Source organism: Chelon labrosus, assembly GCF_963514085.1.
Source record: "Chelon labrosus genome assembly, chromosome: 8".
In the NCBI taxonomy this organism is placed as follows: domain Eukaryota; kingdom Metazoa; phylum Chordata; class Actinopteri; order Mugiliformes; family Mugilidae; genus Chelon; species Chelon labrosus.
In genome coordinates, this window is record NC_140358.1 from 18,500,069 (window position 1) to 18,520,917 (window position 20,849).

The following is a 20,849-nucleotide window of genomic DNA, read 5'->3' on the forward strand; positions in this document are numbered from 1 at the left end:
ATTTGTGTTTTAGCACCATCTTGTGGAACAATCTTAGAGTGCAACCGGTACGATCCAAGAACGCTAGGGGGTTATGGGACTTGTAGTCCAGTTGAAGGACAAGCCGTTTCCGTTGAGTTCATAGACTGTGAGGAAAATGTGTAGCACTGCTATTGAATTATTTCAGGAATAAACGAAAACCACAACAGGATAACATTTTCAGGATTTAAATGTGCAACTTAATCGACACACTAAGTTCAGCCAATGGTTCAGCCTTAGCAGTGGACCACATATTTCCCAGCATTCCTCGCTTCACCGCTGCTCTGCTGCGGCTGTTTTAAAACATGGAGGAGAGGGAAAGAAAGTGTGCGAAGTCATGCACTAAAGAGAAGGTATCAGCACCGGGGGATAAACCGGAGGCAGACAGCAAAGCAGGGGACGATGACGCGGATAAATTAAATGTCTGCTCCGATAGCTTTGACCCGCTGCTGGCCTTGTACTCTCCAGCCGTCCAGCTTCCTGTTCCAAACATCAAGAGCTTCAACAATGTGGCAGAGTACGAGAGCTTTCTGAAGGGAGGCCGGGGCAGAGCCAAGCCGGAGAATGTGGAGAAAAGGCGGCGAGAGGCGATGAAGGGAGTGGCGGACCCGGAGCGCATAGAGAGGCTGAGGAAGCTCATGGTGAACAACCCGGTGGCCGAGTCCGAGGAGGGGGAGAGCAGCGGAGCACCGAGAAGAAGGAGGCAGAAACCTCAGAAAAATGTCCTGACCAGGATGCCCCGTAGGTTCAGTAACCACAACACTGTTATACTGGTCGGCTACATTGTATTGGTTCAGCTGGGGGTGTCTGAGCCACTGAAAACGTCCCATGCAATCATTTATAACTCCATCGTAAGGATCGATCGATCTATCCATTTCAAATAATCGAATGTCAGACCTTCGACGCACTAGGGCTGATTAATCGATGCCATATGGAAATTCTGATTAAGGAATCGCCAGAATTATAATATCTGTTTAAATGCAGCACGTCTGAAACATTTAAAAAATATATTTATACTTATTCTCTCTTTGTTTAACATGATTACAGAATGCAAACTTTAAACATATACACAATTGGAAGCAACTCATATCCTTAAGTTTTCATTGATGCATTTCTCAAAGACCGTGTCATTTTGATAAGACTCAAATCTGGCAGCTACCTACCCAAACTGCTGTAACATGCATATATGTGATAAAATGTGCACAATTAATACTTCAGTCAGATGTTGCATCTGATCCCATAACAGGTGAAGACTGCAACAAGTCGTACTTTAACATCATTTTGCAATTTCTTTATCTTATTTATGCACGTGCAGGGTGAATTATTCATTTTCAAAATGAAGAAACTGAAAGTTAACCTATCACAACCTCTGTGAAAGCCTACTGAACCGAAACCGTGTGTCTAAGTAAACATTAGAATATATTCTGAATCGTGCGACATGAAGTTTGTATGATGAAGTCTGATTTAATTCATTTTTGTTTCACCAAAAAAAAGTTATTTACTAAAATAAAAATAGGAGATATCTGACTATTGAGAATTTATTCAATTTATTCTGAAAAATAATTTTCTCTGCTGCCTTGACACAGTAGATTACGCACATGCTAGTTATGCCTGTTAGAATCTTAAAAAAACAAAACAATGATTAAAATTATTTAACTGTGCAATGCTTCATGCAAACTATTCAGACGGTGTGACAACCCTGATTGTTATGCTGCAGTAAAGGTCATGAATTGCAGGTTTCTTTAAGAAGGGAGGATTATTGAACTAACAAAAACCTTTTTACTTTGCAATTTAAATCGCAATATTTGTCAGAAAACCCTACAGTGAGATACTTATGTAAAAAAAACCTAAGTGCCAATTCCTGGAGCCAGATGTGATACGTTTGCATGACTTACTTTGTCCAACCAACCATCTGAAATCCCAAAGAAACTCAACATTTATGATGCCAAACCAGAGAGTAGTGAACTGACATATTAAAGCAGCTGGAATCCTTTAATGTTTGTCATTTTTCAGCAATAAATAACAACTGGAATTGTGCCCTTGGAACCAAATACTAATGATGTTTTAGCTTGACCGATTGCATTACATTACAGCTCAAGATGGTGAGTCTGAAAGAGAGAACAAAATAAAGTAAACTGTTCTAGTAAGGTATCGAGCTACTACAAGCCTCCAGATTTGCTTCAGTACTCCTCCGCATTGATCCTCCAAGTCTCTGGAGCTCTCCTGGAGATGAAACATGAAACAAAAACATATTTCCCTATTGAGTGATTTATTGATGGCGGTGCAGGATGCTGTTCTCCAAAATATTCCTTATGTTTTCGATTGGTTTGCGCTCTGGTGGCTGTGAAGGCAGCAGTCTATGAGTCGCATCATTTCTGTAGTAATCAAAAGATAATTTTGACCCAAATGGAAGCATCTGCATATGTTATGTTTCTCTAATTTATTTATACATTTTTCCAGGCTTTATCTTGGAGAAAAAAGAAAAAAAAAAACTCCTGTCTTTGTGTTGCATGAGTTTTCTTGTATGATTTATTATTCGTAGAGACCGCTGTGTAACCTTCTTGTCATGTGTCTTCAGTGTGTAAAGGCAGTCCTTTGGGGGAGCTGTACCGCTGCGTTGAGGAGAGGATAAGAGTCAAAGTTCACATCCGGACCTTTAAAGGACTGAGGGGTGTGTGCTCCGGCTTTGTCGTGGCCTTCGACAAGTTCTGGAACATGGTGAGAAATCCCACTTGTGTACTTGTGCCCATGAACTTTATTTCTTCATAGTGGCGTCTCAACTTTGTGTTTTTTTTTTTCTCTCTTTGACAGGCAATGGTGGATGTGGACGAGACATACAGAGAGCCTCTATTTGGAGAGGCATTCTACCATGAGAAAGCCCTCACTATTACCCGGGTACGGACTAGTTTTTTGTTTTTAGTCCATGCCCAGTGTGGACTAGCTTTTTGCACTGAGTCTTAGATTCAGCATTCGGTTAAAATAACTAAGAAAGCTGTTGATTCAACTGTGTTTTCATTTTGTAGTACTATTGCACATGTGTTGTGCTGACACATTATTTTTACAACCCCATTGTGGTCAGTGGGCTAGCCAAAATAACAGAAACGCTTCTGTGTTTTATTCAATAAATTAACGGCACCACAAACTACATCCTCCAAAATGATCATACAGGAATCACCACCTTTCTTAACATGAAAATTATATAGTAACATTTAGTTCAGGACTGTTATATTAGAATGCATTCGTTTTCACTGTTGTACCTGATGTTATGGCAAGCGAGTGCATATTTCCTCCTAATTTATAGTTAAATGTATAATCCTCAAGTTTTTAAATCCGGTTGATTTGGACAAAGGAATTCACTTGGCTTGCTAAAGAAGTTTGTCCAAAATAATTGGATGCTGAAAACAGCACTGACAATACTCCTCAGTAAAAGGTTACCTGGTTGAGAGGTTGCAGATGGGACGATTTTTATTTTTATTTTTATTGCCACCTCTTCATCAGTTCTCAGCTATTTCTATTTCTTCTTTGTAGATGCATTCTTAGTGAAGGATCACTGTCACCACTAATCTAACAAATACGCTGCGTGCCCCGTTACGGGTTTCGCAATAAAAGTCAGACTTGTTTTTGCAGATCGGATGTTTTTAAATCATTAAGACCTAAGGCACTCTCTTAAAAAAAAAAAAAAAAAAAAAAAAAAGCATTATTTGAAAACGACCTAAAACCTGAGGGTTTTCTGTAAAACTTAAAAGCACCATCACATAAAACTCTCTCACATCGTATCCGGCTCTCAAAAAGAGGAACACGCAAACCTCGCACCCGCTCTTAAAGGAGCACACGCATATGTTGCATCTGGTCCAAATGGGTTAATGTGAGCAAGCAGCAGTAAGAATTACTGCTCTAAGAAAGGCATCAGGAGAAGCAGTATTACTGGATGGCATGCATGCGTGGCCTCTTTGAATTCTTGCCGCACAGAAGGGTAATTTGGATCTTGCACGTAAATGGCAGACTCTCCCAGTAACATTGGCTACATTTATATTGTCTAAGTTAACAGTTTACATTATCAATTCTGATTTCATTCATCTTTTCAAACACTAGTTGGACCAACTTATTGTTTTGCTCCTGTTTTGTTTTATTCCACTTGTCACGTCACCTGCTTGCAGAAAAATGACCACACATGCTATTAAAAAAAGTGATTAGATGTAATCAAAGTCTTAATTGTATGCTTTAAGTTTTACCCCCAAATATTAATGCGACTGAATTCTTTGTGCAGCTCTTTGAGAAGCTGAGTCTCCAGGGAAGCTCGGGAGGTGATGAGCCAGTAAAGAAGGAAAAAGCCGGCGATCATCCGCCCGCGGATCCCAAAACCGCTCCGAAGACTGGCTCTGCTCAGCCCACCAGCGCGAGAGGGGACGGCAGGACAGCAGAGTCCAAGCTGTCAGAAGCTGTTAAAACCAAACAGGATAAACACAAAGCCTCAGTCAAGGCTCAAGGTTCTCAGACTCGTCAGAAGAAGGACTCCCAGACGTACGGCAAGGTTTACACACGCCACATAAACCAGCTCTTCATCCGTGGTGAGAACGTGGTCCTGGTTAACCCGCAGCCTCTCTGATTTTTGGTTTCTGTTTGACACTTGCCAAGGACAGAAAAAAAAAAGCATCTGTATTTAACGGGTGTGAAAAGCGGCCAGAGAGATTGGTTGGATTTAATTAGATTCGAATGAATCAGACACAGACAACTCTTGTATCATATTGATATGGAGGTTTCTCTCTGCCCACTAGAGAAATGATATTGCTATAGAGGAATAAAAGCTTCTTAGTTGTGATTGTAGTCATGTGTTATTTCTTTTTTATGTGTCACCCTCTAAAGGGGAAGTCTGTGTCATGGTTATTGTCCAGCAGGTGGCAGCATAAACCCACCAGAGCCATCTTACCAGGCCATTGTCATCTCAAAGAGCCTGTCCCTTTATGTTGCATTTCCCAGTTAGTTTGAACAAGAATGACAGCGCAGTCTCAGCGGACTTCATAAATGCATTATGAATAATTGAGTTTGTGAAGCTGGAGATTGCAGATGGCACTCAAAAGCTGTCATTTGTCTTGACGTCTCAGATTGCTTTTACTCTTTAATGGGCACATTACCCATAAAAGCACAATTTACTGCGTCTCGTGGAAGTTGTAAAGATGTTTCTTGTTTTTTTTTTTTGTTTTTTTCTTCTCTTTTCTTTTTAAATGACAGAGGATAGTTTTGGATGACAAGCGGCGCGGAACGATCGTGCAGTGTTTCTGGATCCGCTTCAGAGTTTTTAGTTTCTCTTAATTTGACTGCAAAGATTAGCTGACCCTCTTTCCATGTATTTGATGTCATAAGTGGGGCATACTCCATCAGTAGCAGAGCTTTTGGTTCATCCACTGTATATATACTGTTACTTTTCATATAATGTATCAGAATATTATTAGTATAGCCTATTTAACAGTCCTCTCCAGAGAGGAAGAATGGGGTCAATTGTTTAATGTAAGCTGTTTTAGTCGTGTTTGTCACATAAGTGTGTTATTCCAACAAACCTTGATACAATATGAGAAGGGCACGGAGCTGATTGTGAGGAGACGAGCCGCAATTAGACTTTGCAACCTGTCTCTTGTGTGTATCACACCACAGTAATCAGGCCATGCCTCTCACTAGGAGAAACCGTACATTTAAAGAATTATTTAGGCATTAAGGGCATAGAAGTTTCACCGAAAGCTTTTCAAAGGACACTGATATGTGGAAGTTTAGATCTGAGATTTCGAAACATCTGTTGCGTTCAGCCTTTCAGTTTCTGAAATACACTGAAATAGCCGACACACTTGTTAATCTGTGCGTTTCATGCCACGAAGGCCTCTATCACCTCAAACAGTGAAGTTAAACTCGCGCCGAGCTAATGTGCTTCCGCAGCCATGTGCCGCGGCTTCACTTTTGCTGCTCGAAGCACTTTCGAATGAGGCTAATGACACAGCACACCAAATAACACACACCATTAACAAATTTCAATCAGCTGTTTAATGTTGTAAAGAATCTTGATGTGTAAATCAAATCAAAACGGGAATAATGCAAAAATTCATTTGCTCCAAAGGATTTTCTATTTTTTTTTTTTTTTTCACATTTGCATATAATAGTGTTTCAGTAACAATTTTAACAATCCTGTTTTAGAGAGAACCAAAATGATTTGAAGTAGAAAACAAAATGCATAAAACAGCTTCTACTGATCTATATATTAGAAAACAAAAACAAACAGATTTTGGTCATTTTAATGCTTCAGACACTGATGCAAGGCTACTCTGTGTTAGTGTGCTCAGCCTCTCGAGCCCCTGGGAGAGCAGAAAGCACAATCCTCCTGTGGCTGCCAGAATCCACTGCCTTCTCCTCTGCTCAGTGAATTATTTATCTCATCGTTGACATACCAAAAATGTCAGGCAGCCAAGATTCAATTATGATTATCAATCACTTATAACAAGGGTCAGGAGGCAACAGTCGGCAGGCACTTGAACCACTGAAGAGCAGTGTTGCGTACGTCTCAACGCGCAACGTAGCTGGTGGCCAGCTGAGTGGGACTGCCGGTGACGTGCCGCCCCACAACACACACACAGGGTTGTGTACAATCCCAGCTGGTAAAAGTGCTTCCTCTCACACAATCCTAAAGTACCTGATGAGTTATAAAACAGACGTGGACTGATGACAGGTATGACCGTGACAATGTTTTCAAGATTTCTGTTTTAATGTTCAACATTACTGAAGGTGGAAGGTGGAAGTGGAAGGAAGGCAGCATTTAACAAGACAAATGCACTGAACAATCATTAACAGTCTGGATCGACACAAGGTGCTGACTTGATAGGTCTTTTCATCCTGGTGTTTTTTTTTTTTGTAGGTCTGAAGTAACCACTAGCCTGAACAGATTAGGAAATAAAAGAAAAAGGAGAATGGGACGAAGAAAACAGAATGAAACAATTATAAAATTGCATCTGATACCTGTACAGAGAGTACACTTGGCTTGAGGCACGAGAGCAAACATACATTATGTTTGTACGCAGTACAGAAGCTCCCTCCTGGCAGCTATGTTCAACACACCGACTCCTTCAAAGGGGTTAACTGAAGAGAAAAGGCAAAGGTCTTTCAGGCACTATGTGCTGTAATGAATAATCCACAACCCCTGTTTGAGGCTTTTTATTCTAGCTACTGATTATCTCATTTGGATGCAAACAGATTACAATATTCTTCATAAGTAAAATATATAGATATATACCAATAAGAAAGGCCACAAATGATGGTCTGTTGAAGGAGAAATTCCTCAAAATGAATCATTAGGTTTCACTGCAAACAATTATTAAAGGCTCCAGCTGTAGCACTCGCAGCCACGTCTGGAGTGTGGACACTTATGTACAAAGAGAAGGTGTGCTTAGATAAAGGTCTTAATTTGTATCAGATTTGGTCTGCATAATACAACTCCTCACACTGCCACTCACGTGAACTTCATAACTTATTTTCAGGGCTTCAGATTTCTATTTACAGGTGAAAGGAAGAGCGAGGACCGAAAACAAAAAAAACAAAGAGGTAACTTGACATTCTTCAATGTACGTTAGAAAGTTAAAATGGCTGATCATGTCATTCAAACTTATCATTCAGAAAAGTTATTAAGAACGCATCTCAAAAAAAAAAAAAAATGTATACAGCTACTGGTATATATATGTTTTCGCTATTCTGGTGATTCCACTTGATTGAGGTTATAAAGCGAATCCCTCTGACGTTCTCTCAGTGGCACTCTCTTCCTTCCCCTCCCTGACTCACAACCAACCAACACGACACACTGTCATCAGTGTGTCTGTCTGACCACAAGCCCAGACCAGACAGATCATTGGTTCAAACAACACAAGCACACGCATACACACATTCATTTAGATCCCCATCACTACATTGCTTTAAAAAATAAGGAAGATTGCAGGGTGTTGGTATTAGATAGTTGACATTATTCAAGTACTCTTTGTTTGCAGCTCATTAACAATCCTTCACCAGTGGACGGAGAGACTGCCACCACTCCTCCTGATAAATCTTTGCTCTCCAGTTTCATCACTTTCCGAAGTTGCCGAAGTCAGCGAAGGCATCGTGTTTGGGCTGTTGGACCATTGCAGGGTTCATCCCCATGCCCATTCCCATCCCCATCCCCATCCCCATAGCACCAGGCATCCCCATGGTCATACCTCCCTGTGGCATCCCCATGTTCATGCCCATCCCCATCATGCCCTGTTGGGGGGCCATGCCCATGCCCGGGGCCATGCCCATGCCCGGAGCCATGCCCATGCTCATTCCCATGCCAGCACCAGGGTGCATCATGGGATTAGCAGGTGGTCGGACTGCTGTAGGTCCAAGACTCATATTGGAAAATCCCTGGGAGAGCATGTTGGGAGGTGCCTGGTTGCCTGGAAGTAAAAAAAACAAACTAAGTGAATTAAAGTATCACATCTTAAGTCTCATTTGATTGGCAGGATCCTTTAATGGAAGCCAGATCACAGTGCTGCTGCCATTCAGTATAAATCTACTGGTTAACTCACCATGTTGGAGGGTGTTGAGAGTTGGTTGGCTAGGCTTGGGGGGCTGCATGCCAGGGGACAGGAAGTCGAGGCTGATGTTAACTGAAGGATCTGACCAGGTGGGTGGGAGGGCTGCTTTGGCTCCTACACCTTGAGGGGCCCCTCCCTGCTGAAAAGGCTGGAGGGGCTGCATAGGCTGTGGTTGCAGAGAAGAAGATAAATGTAAGCACAGACAAGATGTTGGAGGATTGATATCGAAATCACACATATATACAGTGATGAGACGCATAAAAGCTTCAATACCAGATGACATGATGAATAGTGGTGTGTTTTTTTTCATAATTCAAGGCCCCAAACCTTTAGCCTGACCCACTTAACCCCGACACTGTCAGAGGAATCTGCTGCATCTCATTCTGAACTCATTAAAAACATACCATCTAAAGTAACCAGAGTAAGAGTGGGTGTCTTCTCAGCGAAACAAAGAATTACTTCTTTTTTTAAGTAGGCCAACAACCTTTTAACACGGAAATACAGTCGACATATGCAAGCTTTTGTTGGGGCTTTAATGTTTTTGTAACTCAAATCTCATTCTTCTCATTCTCTGTCAGTAACAGGAGGAGTGGGTGGTTAGCGGGCGGTCTCAGGGGGGGATGAACATCTGGTGAGGCTGCGTGTTAACCCTCCACCATCGTGCTTGTCCCCCGTCTTTCAATCACATGGGGTATGTTTCTATTACACGAGCTTGCTGACTGCGGCCACAGTGTGAACTGTGAGCAAGAGGATGAATGTGTGAAGAATTAAAAATGTTGGGAGCGAAGCGGTTAGAATAACGTAAACTAATTAAATTGACTGAAACTGCTCATTTCAGTTGGAATAAACAATACCTCAAAAAACAACGGACAGACAGTTTCTTTTGTTGATCGATCCTGTTATTTGGCTGTAAAAATATTTAAGCCAGAAACACTGCGGAAGATATTTAGAGCCTCTAACCATTTATATATAACAATAAATAATGAATAAACCATCTGGTGCACAAACTGGTATATATTTTCATTGCTGGAGATGGCATTCATGCTCTGCAACTGAAAAGTATTGATTACCTTGTCATTTGTTCAAAGCAAAGTCTTTTCAAACATAAGAATAAAGACTTTTTAAACCATTACTTGTATTTAAACACACTGAAGCCTGATAATACTTAATTTCTCTAGTTATATAAATGCACATTCAAATGAATGTCTCCAAAATACAGGAAAAACAACTGTTTGTGATAAATGAATCAACGAAAAAGTAATCCGTAATAGTAGAAAACAAATTTGCACCGATAACGGATAAAGGGGAACTACTGTCGTTTAGCAAATTACAGGTAAACAAGCCGACCGTCGCGGGTGCGCGCGCCGCTCAGAGATGACATTATCCAGGTCAGAAGACAGACAGAAGATAACAGGTAACTCCGGACTCAATGGGGAATAGCACTAGCGTATCATAACAAAATATTGGTGAAATGAACGAGTTTCGCGGCAGATATTGCGTTATTTAGAGGCTGCCTTGCGGTGCCCTGATCACTCTCGCTAAATGGATATATGCTGATCTAATTATCTCCTGAACAAGTGCAAATAAAACAAAAGTGATATTGGTGAGTAAACGATGGTATTTTATGCCAGAAATAAGGTCCAGGTTGTAAAAAAACAGCAGTTCCCCTTTAAGTGTACAGTACAGTATTTTGTATGGCACACAGGTGAAATGCTACCTGTATTCCACGTAAGCCGGATACACCAGTCATGTTGTGATCTGTTTATCTGTGGATTATTAAAAAAGGATCTGTGCGTGTGCATGAGTGTGATCATGCGTACCTGTGAGTTAGACTGGGGCAGGGCGGTGCTGCTCATACTCTGCGTGCTGCTCATGCTAAAGTTGAGGCTCTGGGAGGAGGTGAGAGACTGAGTCGGCCCCATCAAGTCAAACAGGTCTGCTGAGGCGGGACCAGAGCCTGGAGCAGAGGCTGGGGCGGGGGCGGGGGCTGGAGCAGGAGGCGCTGTCATGGCTCCAAAAAGGTCATTCCCACTGATGCCGGCAGCCTGAGCAGATGCTGGCATCTGACCTCCAGGAAAGGCGTTCCATTCTCCAAACTCTCCATTGGTGCTAGAGGCTGGTGCTGCTGCAATAAAAAAAAAAAAAAAAGGTAACTGCATGAATGTCTGTCCCTGCCATTCCAACTGGGATGTTTGTATTGTGAGCTGTGTAAATTATTAAAAGATCTGGCAAACAGAAGTCACACAAGCAAATTTGAACCTGTCACAGCGACAACGAATAAAAAGCTGAATCTTCAATGACGCCAGTTCAGCTGTATACAGAACATTCTCAGTGACCACCGGTGCCACGCTTTAAATTTTCATTGAACTGGCCCAGCTTGTTGTCTCTGCCTCAGCTTCCTCCACCCCCACCAACTTCTTCCTCTGTCCCTGTCTCCTTGTCATCCATAACAGGAGTTGATGTGTGTCTGTTCTTATTATGCAGAGCAGGTAGCAGGCTCCATATGGTCAGGGCTCCCTCTCAGCATCCCTCTGAATATTCTAGCAGTGTGGCTGCAACAGGAAAGCATAAACATGCACACACTAACAAAAAAAACCCTCTTAAAACCTACCAGGTCCAGCGGACAGTCCAGCGGAGGCAGCAGACGAGGAGAAGTCAGCAAATCCACCGATCAGGTCTGCGTCAAGAAACAGAAATAAACACGTCAAATTTAAACAAGTGAGCCCAGGTGTCATTCTGCCGTAGTTAGCATTCCTTCAGTGTCAGAAGTGTTGGAGGGAGGGGAGGGGTGAGCAGCGGCTAGGTGGAGGAGACCAAACATCTGTTCAGCACTACCGCCCTCTCCATGCACTAGGGACTCCTCCAAAAACATCTGGTGCACTTAGTTCCTATACATCAACTCCCTCCCCCTGCTGTCCCCAAAATCGGAATCGGCTAGTCTCAGCAGCTGGGCACTGTCACATTCAACACAGTCTAGTGTGTGCTTGTAGTCACTGTGGAGTTTCTTGTTTGTGATGCTGTGACACTGAACTAATGGATTTGTCTATTGGCGTCTGGCAAATCTGCTGCCACTGGTAGGCATATTTTTTTCTTTTCGGGCAGCGACTATTGGTTTCTCCCAGACTATTGGATTCCAGTCCAATTTATCTGCTGAAACCAAAGAAGCGCAACTTATAATATTCTCATCGATCTTGTGGCAAGACAGCTAACAAGAGTGTTATAAAAAATGTCAGGGTGCTCCCAGAAGTTGGTGTTTATACCTGTGCCAGCGGGCTGACTGGGTGCTGTGTCCACCATGAGTAAGTCAGCTAGGCCAGTACTCGAGGGCTGGGGTGCTGCTGCTGGCTGGGGCTGGAATTATCAGCATTAATAATAAAAAAAATATTAGGACACTGTGCAAACATAACACACGAACATAAGACCTTTATGAATGAAGTCTGTTTTATGTGCTCACGTGTGCTTTTGTTACCTGTTTGGCAGCAGAAGCTGGACTGTCTCCTTTGTAGTGGGCTGCAGCACCCAGGTCAACTTTCTTGGACGGCTCCCCTCCTCTCTTCACCCGTGTTGCCGTCGTCTCAGTCGCTTGGACAATTTGTACACTCTTGGTGGTAACAGTCTCCTCTTCATCTTTGAACGCTTTTGGCTGCTGGCCATTGCGAGAAGGACGACCCCGGTCCTCCTCGTTGTCACTGCAGAGAAAATCTCACGTCAGGTATGAAGACTAGTTGTGTGAGGACAAACATAGATTAGTTCTACCCTTTAAAAGTTGTTGTGTTTTCTGGGTGATCAAAAGCAGTGCTGATGTAAGGACCTTTAAAAGCATCAGTAAATTTATCTTTTGTTTATATATGGAAAGCTGTAATGGTAAATGTCATATGGTGCCAAATAATATGGGTTCCGTCTCCTACCTGAATCGATCTGGTGAATCATCTCTGTCCTTTTTCCTAAATTTGCTTATGGTATCATCAATGGTGCTGCCAATTTTGTCACTGATCTCCCCCAACTTTTCGCTGAAGGGGAAATTTCCTTGTTTCTTGTCCCAGTCGTCGTCCCACCTTCCCCGGCTTTCCCCACTGGAGTCGTACCTGTCCCCCGCTAGAGAAGCAGGTGGAAAAGGAGATAGGAGCAAGAAGCATAAGGATGTGATTTTTCCTGTCTGTTTAAACACATTAATTCTAGCTGCCTGTACTGAACAGTGATATGAATTTAATAAAAAACCAGAAGCCTTTGTTGAATTAATTAATGCTTGTTTTAACTGACGACTTACAATATCCTCTGTATCCCATACTGTCAGAGGATACGCCGATGTATTTGTCCCGGTTCTTCTTTGCCTTTTTCCGTTCTTCCCTGAGCCTTTCATCATCCTGGACGAAATCGACAAGCTCCTTCACCTTCTGACGCACGTTCACACCTTGGTCCTTGCCATTCTCATCTAGAAACGGAGATTTGAAAACGGTGAAAAACAAAAATGTATATATGAACATCAGAGAACACCAACTGTCCCTGCTTGCACCTTATATATACACACACACACAATGTTGGGAAGAGTGAAAGCAGCTTTAGGGCAGTGTGAAGGTTTAAGCGTTTGTGGACTAATCGGGCCTTAAGGCCTCCACCCATTCATTACAGCCAACACTGAAACTATTGTTAATAAACGCTAAACACTACAATCCTGATGTGCATACAGCCCTCACCTTATCAAAGTAACATTGTAGGGTGCTTTAACACCTATATCTCATTCTGATTCAGGGACCAATTGATACAATATTGTTTCAGTGCTGCTTTTAACCTTGGTTCACTTTGTGTTCACTGGGAAATTGAGACAAAACAATTCAGACAAAGTGCTGTCATGCCTTCGAGGCATTTATTGCTGTTCTGTGCTTCATGTACCAGTGTTTCATATATGAACAACATGTTCAGCTTGATCAGTCATCCAGGCTATGTGTAGAAAACAACGTTAATGCATATATGACGAGCAGGTGCGCTGCTGCTGCCACACACCTGTCAGGTGCGCAGCAGTATACAGTCTTCCAAAGACACATCAGGTAAACTATACCTGGTTATGTAATTATAAGGCAGCCGTATCGGCCCATGGGACAGCGATCGCAAATGAGCTGAAACCACTCTTTATAGCTCAGCTCAGTTGATTTGTTCCGAAACAGAATGCAATGTTCACATCAGCCCAAATGAACCAACCTGGCAGGGAAACGCTCCTGGTTTCGGAACATGGGTGTAAAGCACCCTACTTGTTTTTGTTTCACAAGTCTGTTTCGGTATAAATGCAAGAGATACAGATGGGGGAAAAAAATAAACGGATGACATCTTACCAACAAAATGGTAGCTTTCTAATGATCTCAGGTCATACAGATGTTCTCTAGTGCTGGTTACGACCCTCTCTGATCCATTCCTGATTAGATGGGCCAGCAGTAGCAGCGACTGAGAAAAAGATACACAGCCGTAGTTAGAACAAAAAGCCTGATTCTTATCTTGAAGTTGTTAAAGTTGCAACTTCTGTCCAAAGGAGATCAGCATAGTTTTCTTTAAATTCAGACTGAGGTAAATGTGAGGCATCTAAATATTTATATTCAGGGTTTACTGCTTAAGTTGTGTGAAAAGCAAGTTTGTTATAGAAAATGAATGTCTTCACCTAATGTTAAGGCCCGTTTGTGGATATCTGATTCTTGTCTGAATGTGCATAGTTTGAAGCGGAACTTAAAACCACACTACGATCATATCCATATTACTTTCAGTCGGGTTACGTCCCCAGTCATAGCGCTTAGGCCTTTAAACCTCGTGTCACTATTAAGCATGTGTCATTGTGGGATGATGCATCCTGCTACTGTGGCAGACCTTATAAACTCTCCTCCAGTTCTTCTTGTTGTCCCGTAGCATGCGGGCCCACAGCATGTTCATCACCTCTGGGAACTGCTCATACATAAAGGTGGCTCTGTTTGCAAAGAACAAGGGGAAAAAGGAAGAACAAAAAAAAAAAGAACAATTTCACTCATTTTACAGAAGTTTTCATTTACAATGCATAACCACAATTGGACTCGTTTGTCCTTTGACGGCTTAAGGCCAATGACTTTCTTGAAGTATGGTTACCTTGCGAGAAAGCTGGATTCTCGTGATACTTGTGAGATAACAAGATCACTTTAAGCTTCAGACTGCCAACACAGATAGCTACGCTCACTGCCTATTAGCTTACAAAGCTCCTCAGACTGGTTTGTGGAACTACAGGTTAGCACATTTGCATCAACTGCATAAACACAATTGCAAGGATTAGGTAAATCATATCCCTAAATGCTGAAACTATGATATCCACTAATGTCAGTCAAATACAACAGGTAATTGTATGGTATGTTGACACAGAAGTCATGGACATATACAGCAATAACGAATATTTGAATTAAATAATTTTGTTCATAAACAATGGCTAGCTTACACACCAGTTAACAACCCTGCACCACAAAAACAAATCTAAATCATGTAATGTACACATGAACTTGTCTGTCAAATGTATTAATCCAAAAATGTAAATTAAAGCTTTTAGAGCATATGATTTTTTATTTATTTTATTTTTATTTTTTTTTTAATGCCAGGGAACCCTAAAATTTTAGCAGTTTTAAACCAATGTATAGGTTTTACAATGCAATTACTGCCAGAAATTATGATTCGATGAGTCATATGACACACTGGACCCAAACACTGTTATGTTGACCAAGTTATAACAGCTAGACTAGAGTGCATTAGCGTCAGTGGTTACTACACATATCTTACAGCTTGCTGGGTAGCTATGTATTTGTCCTGCAAATGCATCAGCCCTGATGCACTTTAGTTGGAAAACAATTAGGATTCACAGACACACACTGTCACTGGTGAATTGGGCCAAACTAATGATTTCCCTCTCTGGTCTTCGTCCTACTATACTGCAGACGATGGCACCAGATGTCGGCGGACATGCCAACCAGTGAGTTGTAATGCAAGTTGCTCGTTTTTATGTAATTATAGTACGTATTATGGTGGACCATAACACAGCAGACACATCTGCAACATTCAGAGCAGAGGATACTGCTTTTACTTTAACAACATGATAACCTAGGGAAGTCATTAAAATGTGGCTGGCTGGTTAATGACAGAGAGACAGAGACCTAAAAAAATAAACTAGTTCATTTTGGGACATGTTATCCATATCTACAGCACCACACCTATTCTTAGTAGAAGAGATGTTAGTGGCATTTACTTGAGTGCTTACAAGCAGCCCTACTGGTAAGATAAGAATCTTGTGAATAGAGCCCTAGGTCTATTTCTAAAATAGCGAGTTCCTTCTGCTTTTGGTATTTACTCAGAATGAAACAATTAACAAGTAAAGTTTGAGTCTTCAATTTATTTTCTACCACTGGACACCTTCTTAGGTATCAATATTAATTAGTTGTCTCAATGGAAACACACCAATTTAAAATTCCAATGTACTACCTAATGCTGATAATACCAGTGTTTTGTACTTCTGTGGTGTTTTTGCTTCGTAGGAATGTTGTACACATGTTGCAGCAGTCATGTGGCTTGTGCTCGGCACTGCCAAAAGCATTACAGTAGCTTCTGGCTGGCAGAACAACAACACCTTGGAAACAGGGAGTTTTGTAGGTCGGTCCAAACTCAAGCGAAGGGTCTCAACTCAAAATAAGTGACAAAAAAAAACCTAAACAAAAATTAATATATGGCTTTCAGATAATCTTTCTGATGTTTGTTTTTGTTCAAATAACCTTGGCGATTCTCAGCAGGACATGTTATGGTACACTGTGTGTTGTCCTTACCTTGAAATTTCAGTCATCAGCTGTCCTGATGGTCCCCAGGGGTCGTCATTGGTGGCCTCTCTGACTTTAGACTCCACCTCCGAGTAGTTCATCACCACATTGGTTCTGTATGATAAAATAAAAAACACTTAAACTTAATAAATCAAGTATTCTACATATATTTGATAGGTCAGTTCAAAATTAGTGGCCATCACTGAGACTGATAATAGATCGAGGTGACAGTCACGCCCGTGCACTTGTCCCTTTAGAAGCAACAGTAAATGATTGCGCGTGTCTTCTGAAATTATTTGTCCTAACCAAAAACAGGGGACTAAACAAGTAAATGCCAATCTGCATCCAATATAAACACATGTATGAAATGGCAGACTAAAACTGGGTCAGGCTGACTGAGGGTGACTTCTTGTCTGCTGACTTCCTAATGAACTACAGAAAGAAGAAATGAACCCAAATTGGAAGATAAAGACACAACAAATGGTAGCTCTAACAATTTCAGGCTATCAGAATTTGTTTCCAAAATTAAGGGAAGTGAGGGATTATGTAAAGAATGCCAGAATCAACAGCTATGCTCAACATACATACTCACCAAGGCCTGCAAACACATACAGAATCACGATGATAAGAAAAGAAACTCAGTAAAACCATTGGTCTTTATCTATTCAATCTGACCACAAAAGACTTGCTGCAGTTTTTGTCTTTTGGTTTACAATGTGTGTGCTCATGCTCTCCGTTATAATCCACACGCTGTAGAAGAGAAAACATGTCCATGCTATGTCAAGCTTGTATGAGAGGCGTGCCAAGATGCTGAGAGAAACAAAAGGATTTTCTGAGGACAGAATATTACTGAAATATGAAGGCGTGTCCATTATTGCTGCTTTAGTGTCTTTATTTATTTATTTGACACTGTTTGGCGAAGACACCTCTGTATACGAGATTATGAATCTCAACTTGACTATCCATGATTTGTGAATAGAGATTTACTACAACATGATATCTGATATCTATTCAGCAACAACCTGACAAACTGGTTGTCTAGCCAATTTTAGCAATGTCTGCGTCACAGGGAACAGCGCCTCCAGTTCCAATACATTGTCCTGAGAGTATACGTAACATATAGCCAAGCCACTTTCCACAGTTACGGTGCATTATTCATTTTTCTTTTTGTCCATAGCTTGCAATAAAATGGTTTCATACAGGAGCACACAAGTATAATCAATAACCAAACAGGCATCTTGTTCTATTTAACTAAGTAAGCCCTGTCACACAGCTTTAGTCAAATATAGCAAAGTGGAAAAAGGAATGTGAAGCGTGCACGTCCTCCTCATGCCCCACTACTGCCACATCAGCAATAACATGTATAGGTCCTGAAAGAGTGGAATTGATTTAATGGCAGGGTTAAACAAGATACACCCTCTCTGTGGTTCTAAAGACAAGCTGTATTACTATCTGGAGGGTATGGTTAACAACATACTCTCTTTTGTAAAATTTGGTCTGTGCCATGAGAAGTATTTGAAAGTTACTGTGCCAGGTGTGTTTTAAAATCAGTTTCCAAGCTGGACCACTGAAATCCATGTTATGAAAAGTGGCCAACCGGTTTAAGTTCAGGATTCATTTTGATTTATTTAGTTTTTTTATGAATTGGATTACTTTGCTAAGCTATTTTGCAAAGCTGACAGAAAAACACAACAGGATGTGATGTAGTGAAACGAACTTTTATCTCTTCTCTGCTGCCCCAGATATCAGCCAGATAAAGCGGAAGCTGTGATACTCTCACAGTGACACACTATCACACAGGTTTCCGCTGCTATAGTGCTGTGTCAAAAAAAATTCCCTTGCAGTTACACATGAACCCCGTTTCATCTTATTTTTTTCTATAATGCATGTTGCTTTCATTCATTACAAGAGCCAATCCACACAGGACTGAGGTAATGTTTTCATTTCTTGTCTCAGCAGAAACTTAATTATATATGGTGTCATAATGTTGCATTATGACACCCTCAGTGTCAAAGCTCTTTCATCAACCGCAATTTCATATAAACTCGCAAACAAAATAAACACGGCCACTCCCTTCCCTTTCGTAGGAATTCACACCTTTTATGTTTTCTGTCTCTTGTCGTTTTCCTGTCACTAACAGCATCTCACCAAAGTGATCAGTGTTACGAAAGGTCACACTCCGCAGAGAAAGTTCTTGAGTAAACTTATGAGCATACTCTTGTCTGGGTTTGCAAAATTAGCCGCTAGACCTTTGAAGAGGGAGAACAATTGCGTAATAGCTTACTACAGCCTTTATAAGTCCAGGACAGCACGTTTCTTCAGCTGCTGAAATTATACCAGAGTCCAAAGCAGAACAAAAGGCACACACATACCCCAAGGTGTTGCCCTAGTTCAGTGCTGGCAGGTATATAAGTCCAGGTACTAAATTACTGGCCATGCAGTCTTGGACTACTGCCGGCATCAAAATGTGAAAAGTTTCTCCAGATGCTCACACACACCAACAACTTTCATTGCGCATATTTTTTTTGTTTGTTTGTTTTTTTAGCCCCACAGTTATTTGCCAATCTCGATTATAAGTTGAACCTTGGTGGAAAGGTAAACAGTGACTTGCCATGACTGCAACTTCTTTAATTTAAAGCTAGCAGCTAGATATCCACCAACACGTTGCAAAACACTGCAGATGACTAGTCACTGATTAATAAGTGCTCTGCAGTGGTTCCTATAAATTACAGTGTAGCGACAACTTTACTGTATATAGTGACGTAAACACGCTTGAAAACGTTTAATTGTTAGTTTATAGTGCTATCTAGTTTCACTTGATAAGCAGGCTATGACGTCAGAAAACGTGTCTGAGAGAAACTTCACATAAGTTTAACAACTGACCACAACTTACAGTTTAACTGCTGTAAAGCTAAGTGTAACTTAGCTACAAGTGTCATAACGGTCACACGGGACAGTAAAGCGTTTCTGAACAATAATCCTCGATAATATCTCAAGACAGTGAGAGGCAAAACGGCGGTTGGACAATGTGTACCACAAAGTAAAATACCTAAACAATCCCTCTTTATTATTCAGTGGGGGGAGCTGTCAAACTAGCTTAGCAGGCTAGCCGAGTCAGCTAGCTAACCTGCCCACATAATTAGCTTGTTAGCTTAGCGAGTTAGCTCGCACTGTCGGTGAAACACGTACGGGCGACACGCTCACACACATCGTAACATCGCAAACACCACAGCCGACCGACGAGGCGACGGGGCAGAGAAGGCGTGTCAAAGAAAAAGTATATTTTTCTCGAGACAAAAGAGTTATTTGTCAAAGTCAGCTAACTAACTCGCTAGTAGCATACATGCTAGCTAACTTGTTGGACGTGACGTCAAAGTTTTGGGTACGTGTCTCTTTCGAACAGGTATACTACAGCCACAAACAACACGAAATAGTCGTAATATAGTGAGGAGATACTCACGCTTTGTCAACCAGCTCCCTAACCTTCCACATGTTCAGCATCTTGGCTCTGTGAAGAGGGGCTTAATGCCTCGGCAAAACCCTTTACTCCGGGCGAACACCGAAACCAAACCTTGAACTCTGGAAAGTAAACTATTCTTCACCTCTCTTTCAAGACAGGAGGCGCAAACGCACCAGCAGCAGACAGACAGGAAAGGTTATTACGGGAAATGCCCGCGTAACGTCATCGAACCTGCGTGAGGCAGCATTGGAGTTGTAGTTTCTAATGCGTGTCCTGACACCGCCATTGATTGTGTAAGTATACCTTTAACCTCCCAAATAAACAGATGACGAAATGTTATTTTCTGAGAACTTAATCCAATGACCTCTTGGGTTTGACTCAGTTAGTGACATGTTAACATTGCATTTAACATACATTATTAAAAACAACAATAACAACACTGTTTAGTTACTATCTCTTTTGACATGTTTATTTTTAAAATATATCGATTACACGGCTATACAACCTTTAATGACAATAAACTCTTATACTGAGTCCCCATGACAATATCTGCACTCAACTATTATAAAATGAATTCCAAGGACCCAAGTGTGGAAATGTTACATCAATATGCTAGTGTGTTATGATCAGTGAATTCTTTTAAATCACTTCTTAAAACTCATTTTTATAGACTTGCTTTTATGTGAGGTTTGTCTTTTAACTTTCTTTTTTTAAACTTTTAACTTGAATTAAATCATTCTATTTTACTGTGTTTTACTTTATTTTATTTTTGTTATGTGGTTGTTTATGTAATTATTTTATTTTATTTTTTAATTGCTTTTTATTGTCTTCTCAAATATTGTTGGTTGTTCTTATTTTGCCTGAGTATTTTATTCATGCTTGATTGTCAAAGCACTTTGTAAACGCTGTTTTTAAAGGTGCTATATAAATAAAGGTATTATTATTATCATTGGTTGTATATAGATATTATGATGCATGACCCTAACC

The 20,849-nt window shown here is 41.1% G+C and overlaps 2 protein-coding genes across 3 annotated transcripts; one reads left to right on the forward strand and one right to left on the reverse strand.

Annotated features, from left to right (window-relative positions):
• The first annotated feature begins 259 nt into the window (after nucleotides 1-259).
• Nucleotides 260-5,737, forward strand: lsm11 (LSM11, U7 small nuclear RNA associated). The gene is made up of 4 exons (XM_084549596.1): nucleotides 260-759; nucleotides 2,597-2,736; nucleotides 2,830-2,913; nucleotides 4,286-5,737. The coding sequence occupies exons 1-4, from the start codon at nucleotides 324-326 to the stop codon at nucleotides 4,622-4,624; spliced, it is 999 nt and encodes a 332-aa protein (XP_084405722.1). The 5' UTR covers nucleotides 260-323; the 3' UTR covers nucleotides 4,625-5,737.
• A 1,005-nt stretch (nucleotides 5,738-6,742) lies between these two features.
• clint1a (clathrin interactor 1a) lies at nucleotides 6,743-20,227 on the reverse strand. Of its 2 annotated transcripts, none has more exons than XM_084549704.1 (12): nucleotides 19,863-20,227; nucleotides 16,412-16,516; nucleotides 14,451-14,547; nucleotides 13,928-14,036; nucleotides 12,868-13,032; nucleotides 12,509-12,695; nucleotides 12,070-12,289; nucleotides 11,861-11,951; nucleotides 11,212-11,277; nucleotides 10,421-10,722; nucleotides 8,592-8,766; nucleotides 6,743-8,459 (listed from the first exon to the last, which is right to left on the reverse strand). In XM_084549704.1, exons 1-12 carry the CDS (start codon nucleotides 19,901-19,903, stop codon nucleotides 8,110-8,112), a joined length of 1,908 nt encoding a protein of 635 aa, XP_084405830.1. In that variant the 5' UTR covers nucleotides 19,904-20,227; the 3' UTR covers nucleotides 6,743-8,109. The 2 variants fall into 2 exon arrangements, with proteins under 2 accessions (XP_084405830.1, XP_084405829.1); XM_084549703.1 differs by having other exon boundaries at nucleotides 10,421-10,725; nucleotides 19,863-20,226.
• Between the last annotated feature and the right edge of the window lie 622 nt (nucleotides 20,228-20,849).

What these genes read in the sequence shown, in the direction of transcription:
- lsm11 (XM_084549596.1), top strand. Translation starts at nt 324, where the DNA reads ATGGAGGAGAGGGAAAGAAAGTGTGCGAAGTCATGCACTAAAGAGAAG. An exon ending in TGTCCTGACCAGGATGCCCC is followed by an intron (nt 760 to 2,596) that starts GTAGGTTCAGTA and finishes ATGTGTCTTCAG; the next exon opens with TGTGTAAAGGCAGTCCTTTG. An exon ending in TCGACAAGTTCTGGAACATG is followed by an intron (nt 2,737 to 2,829) that starts GTGAGAAATCCC and finishes TCTCTTTGACAG; the next exon opens with GCAATGGTGGATGTGGACGA.
- clint1a (XM_084549703.1), bottom strand. Translation starts at nt 19,903, where the DNA reads ATGCTGAACATGTGGAAGGTTAGGGAGCTGGTTGACAAAGC. An exon ending in CAGTCAGCCCGCTGGCACAG is followed by an intron (nt 11,278 to 11,860) that starts GTATAAACACCA and finishes TTCTTGACGCAG; the next exon opens with ACCTGATCGGTGGATTTGCT. An exon ending in TGCCCCAGTCTAACTCACAG is followed by an intron (nt 8,767 to 10,420) that starts GTACGCATGATC and finishes CTGCAACCACAG; the next exon opens with CCTATGCAGCCCCTCCAGCC.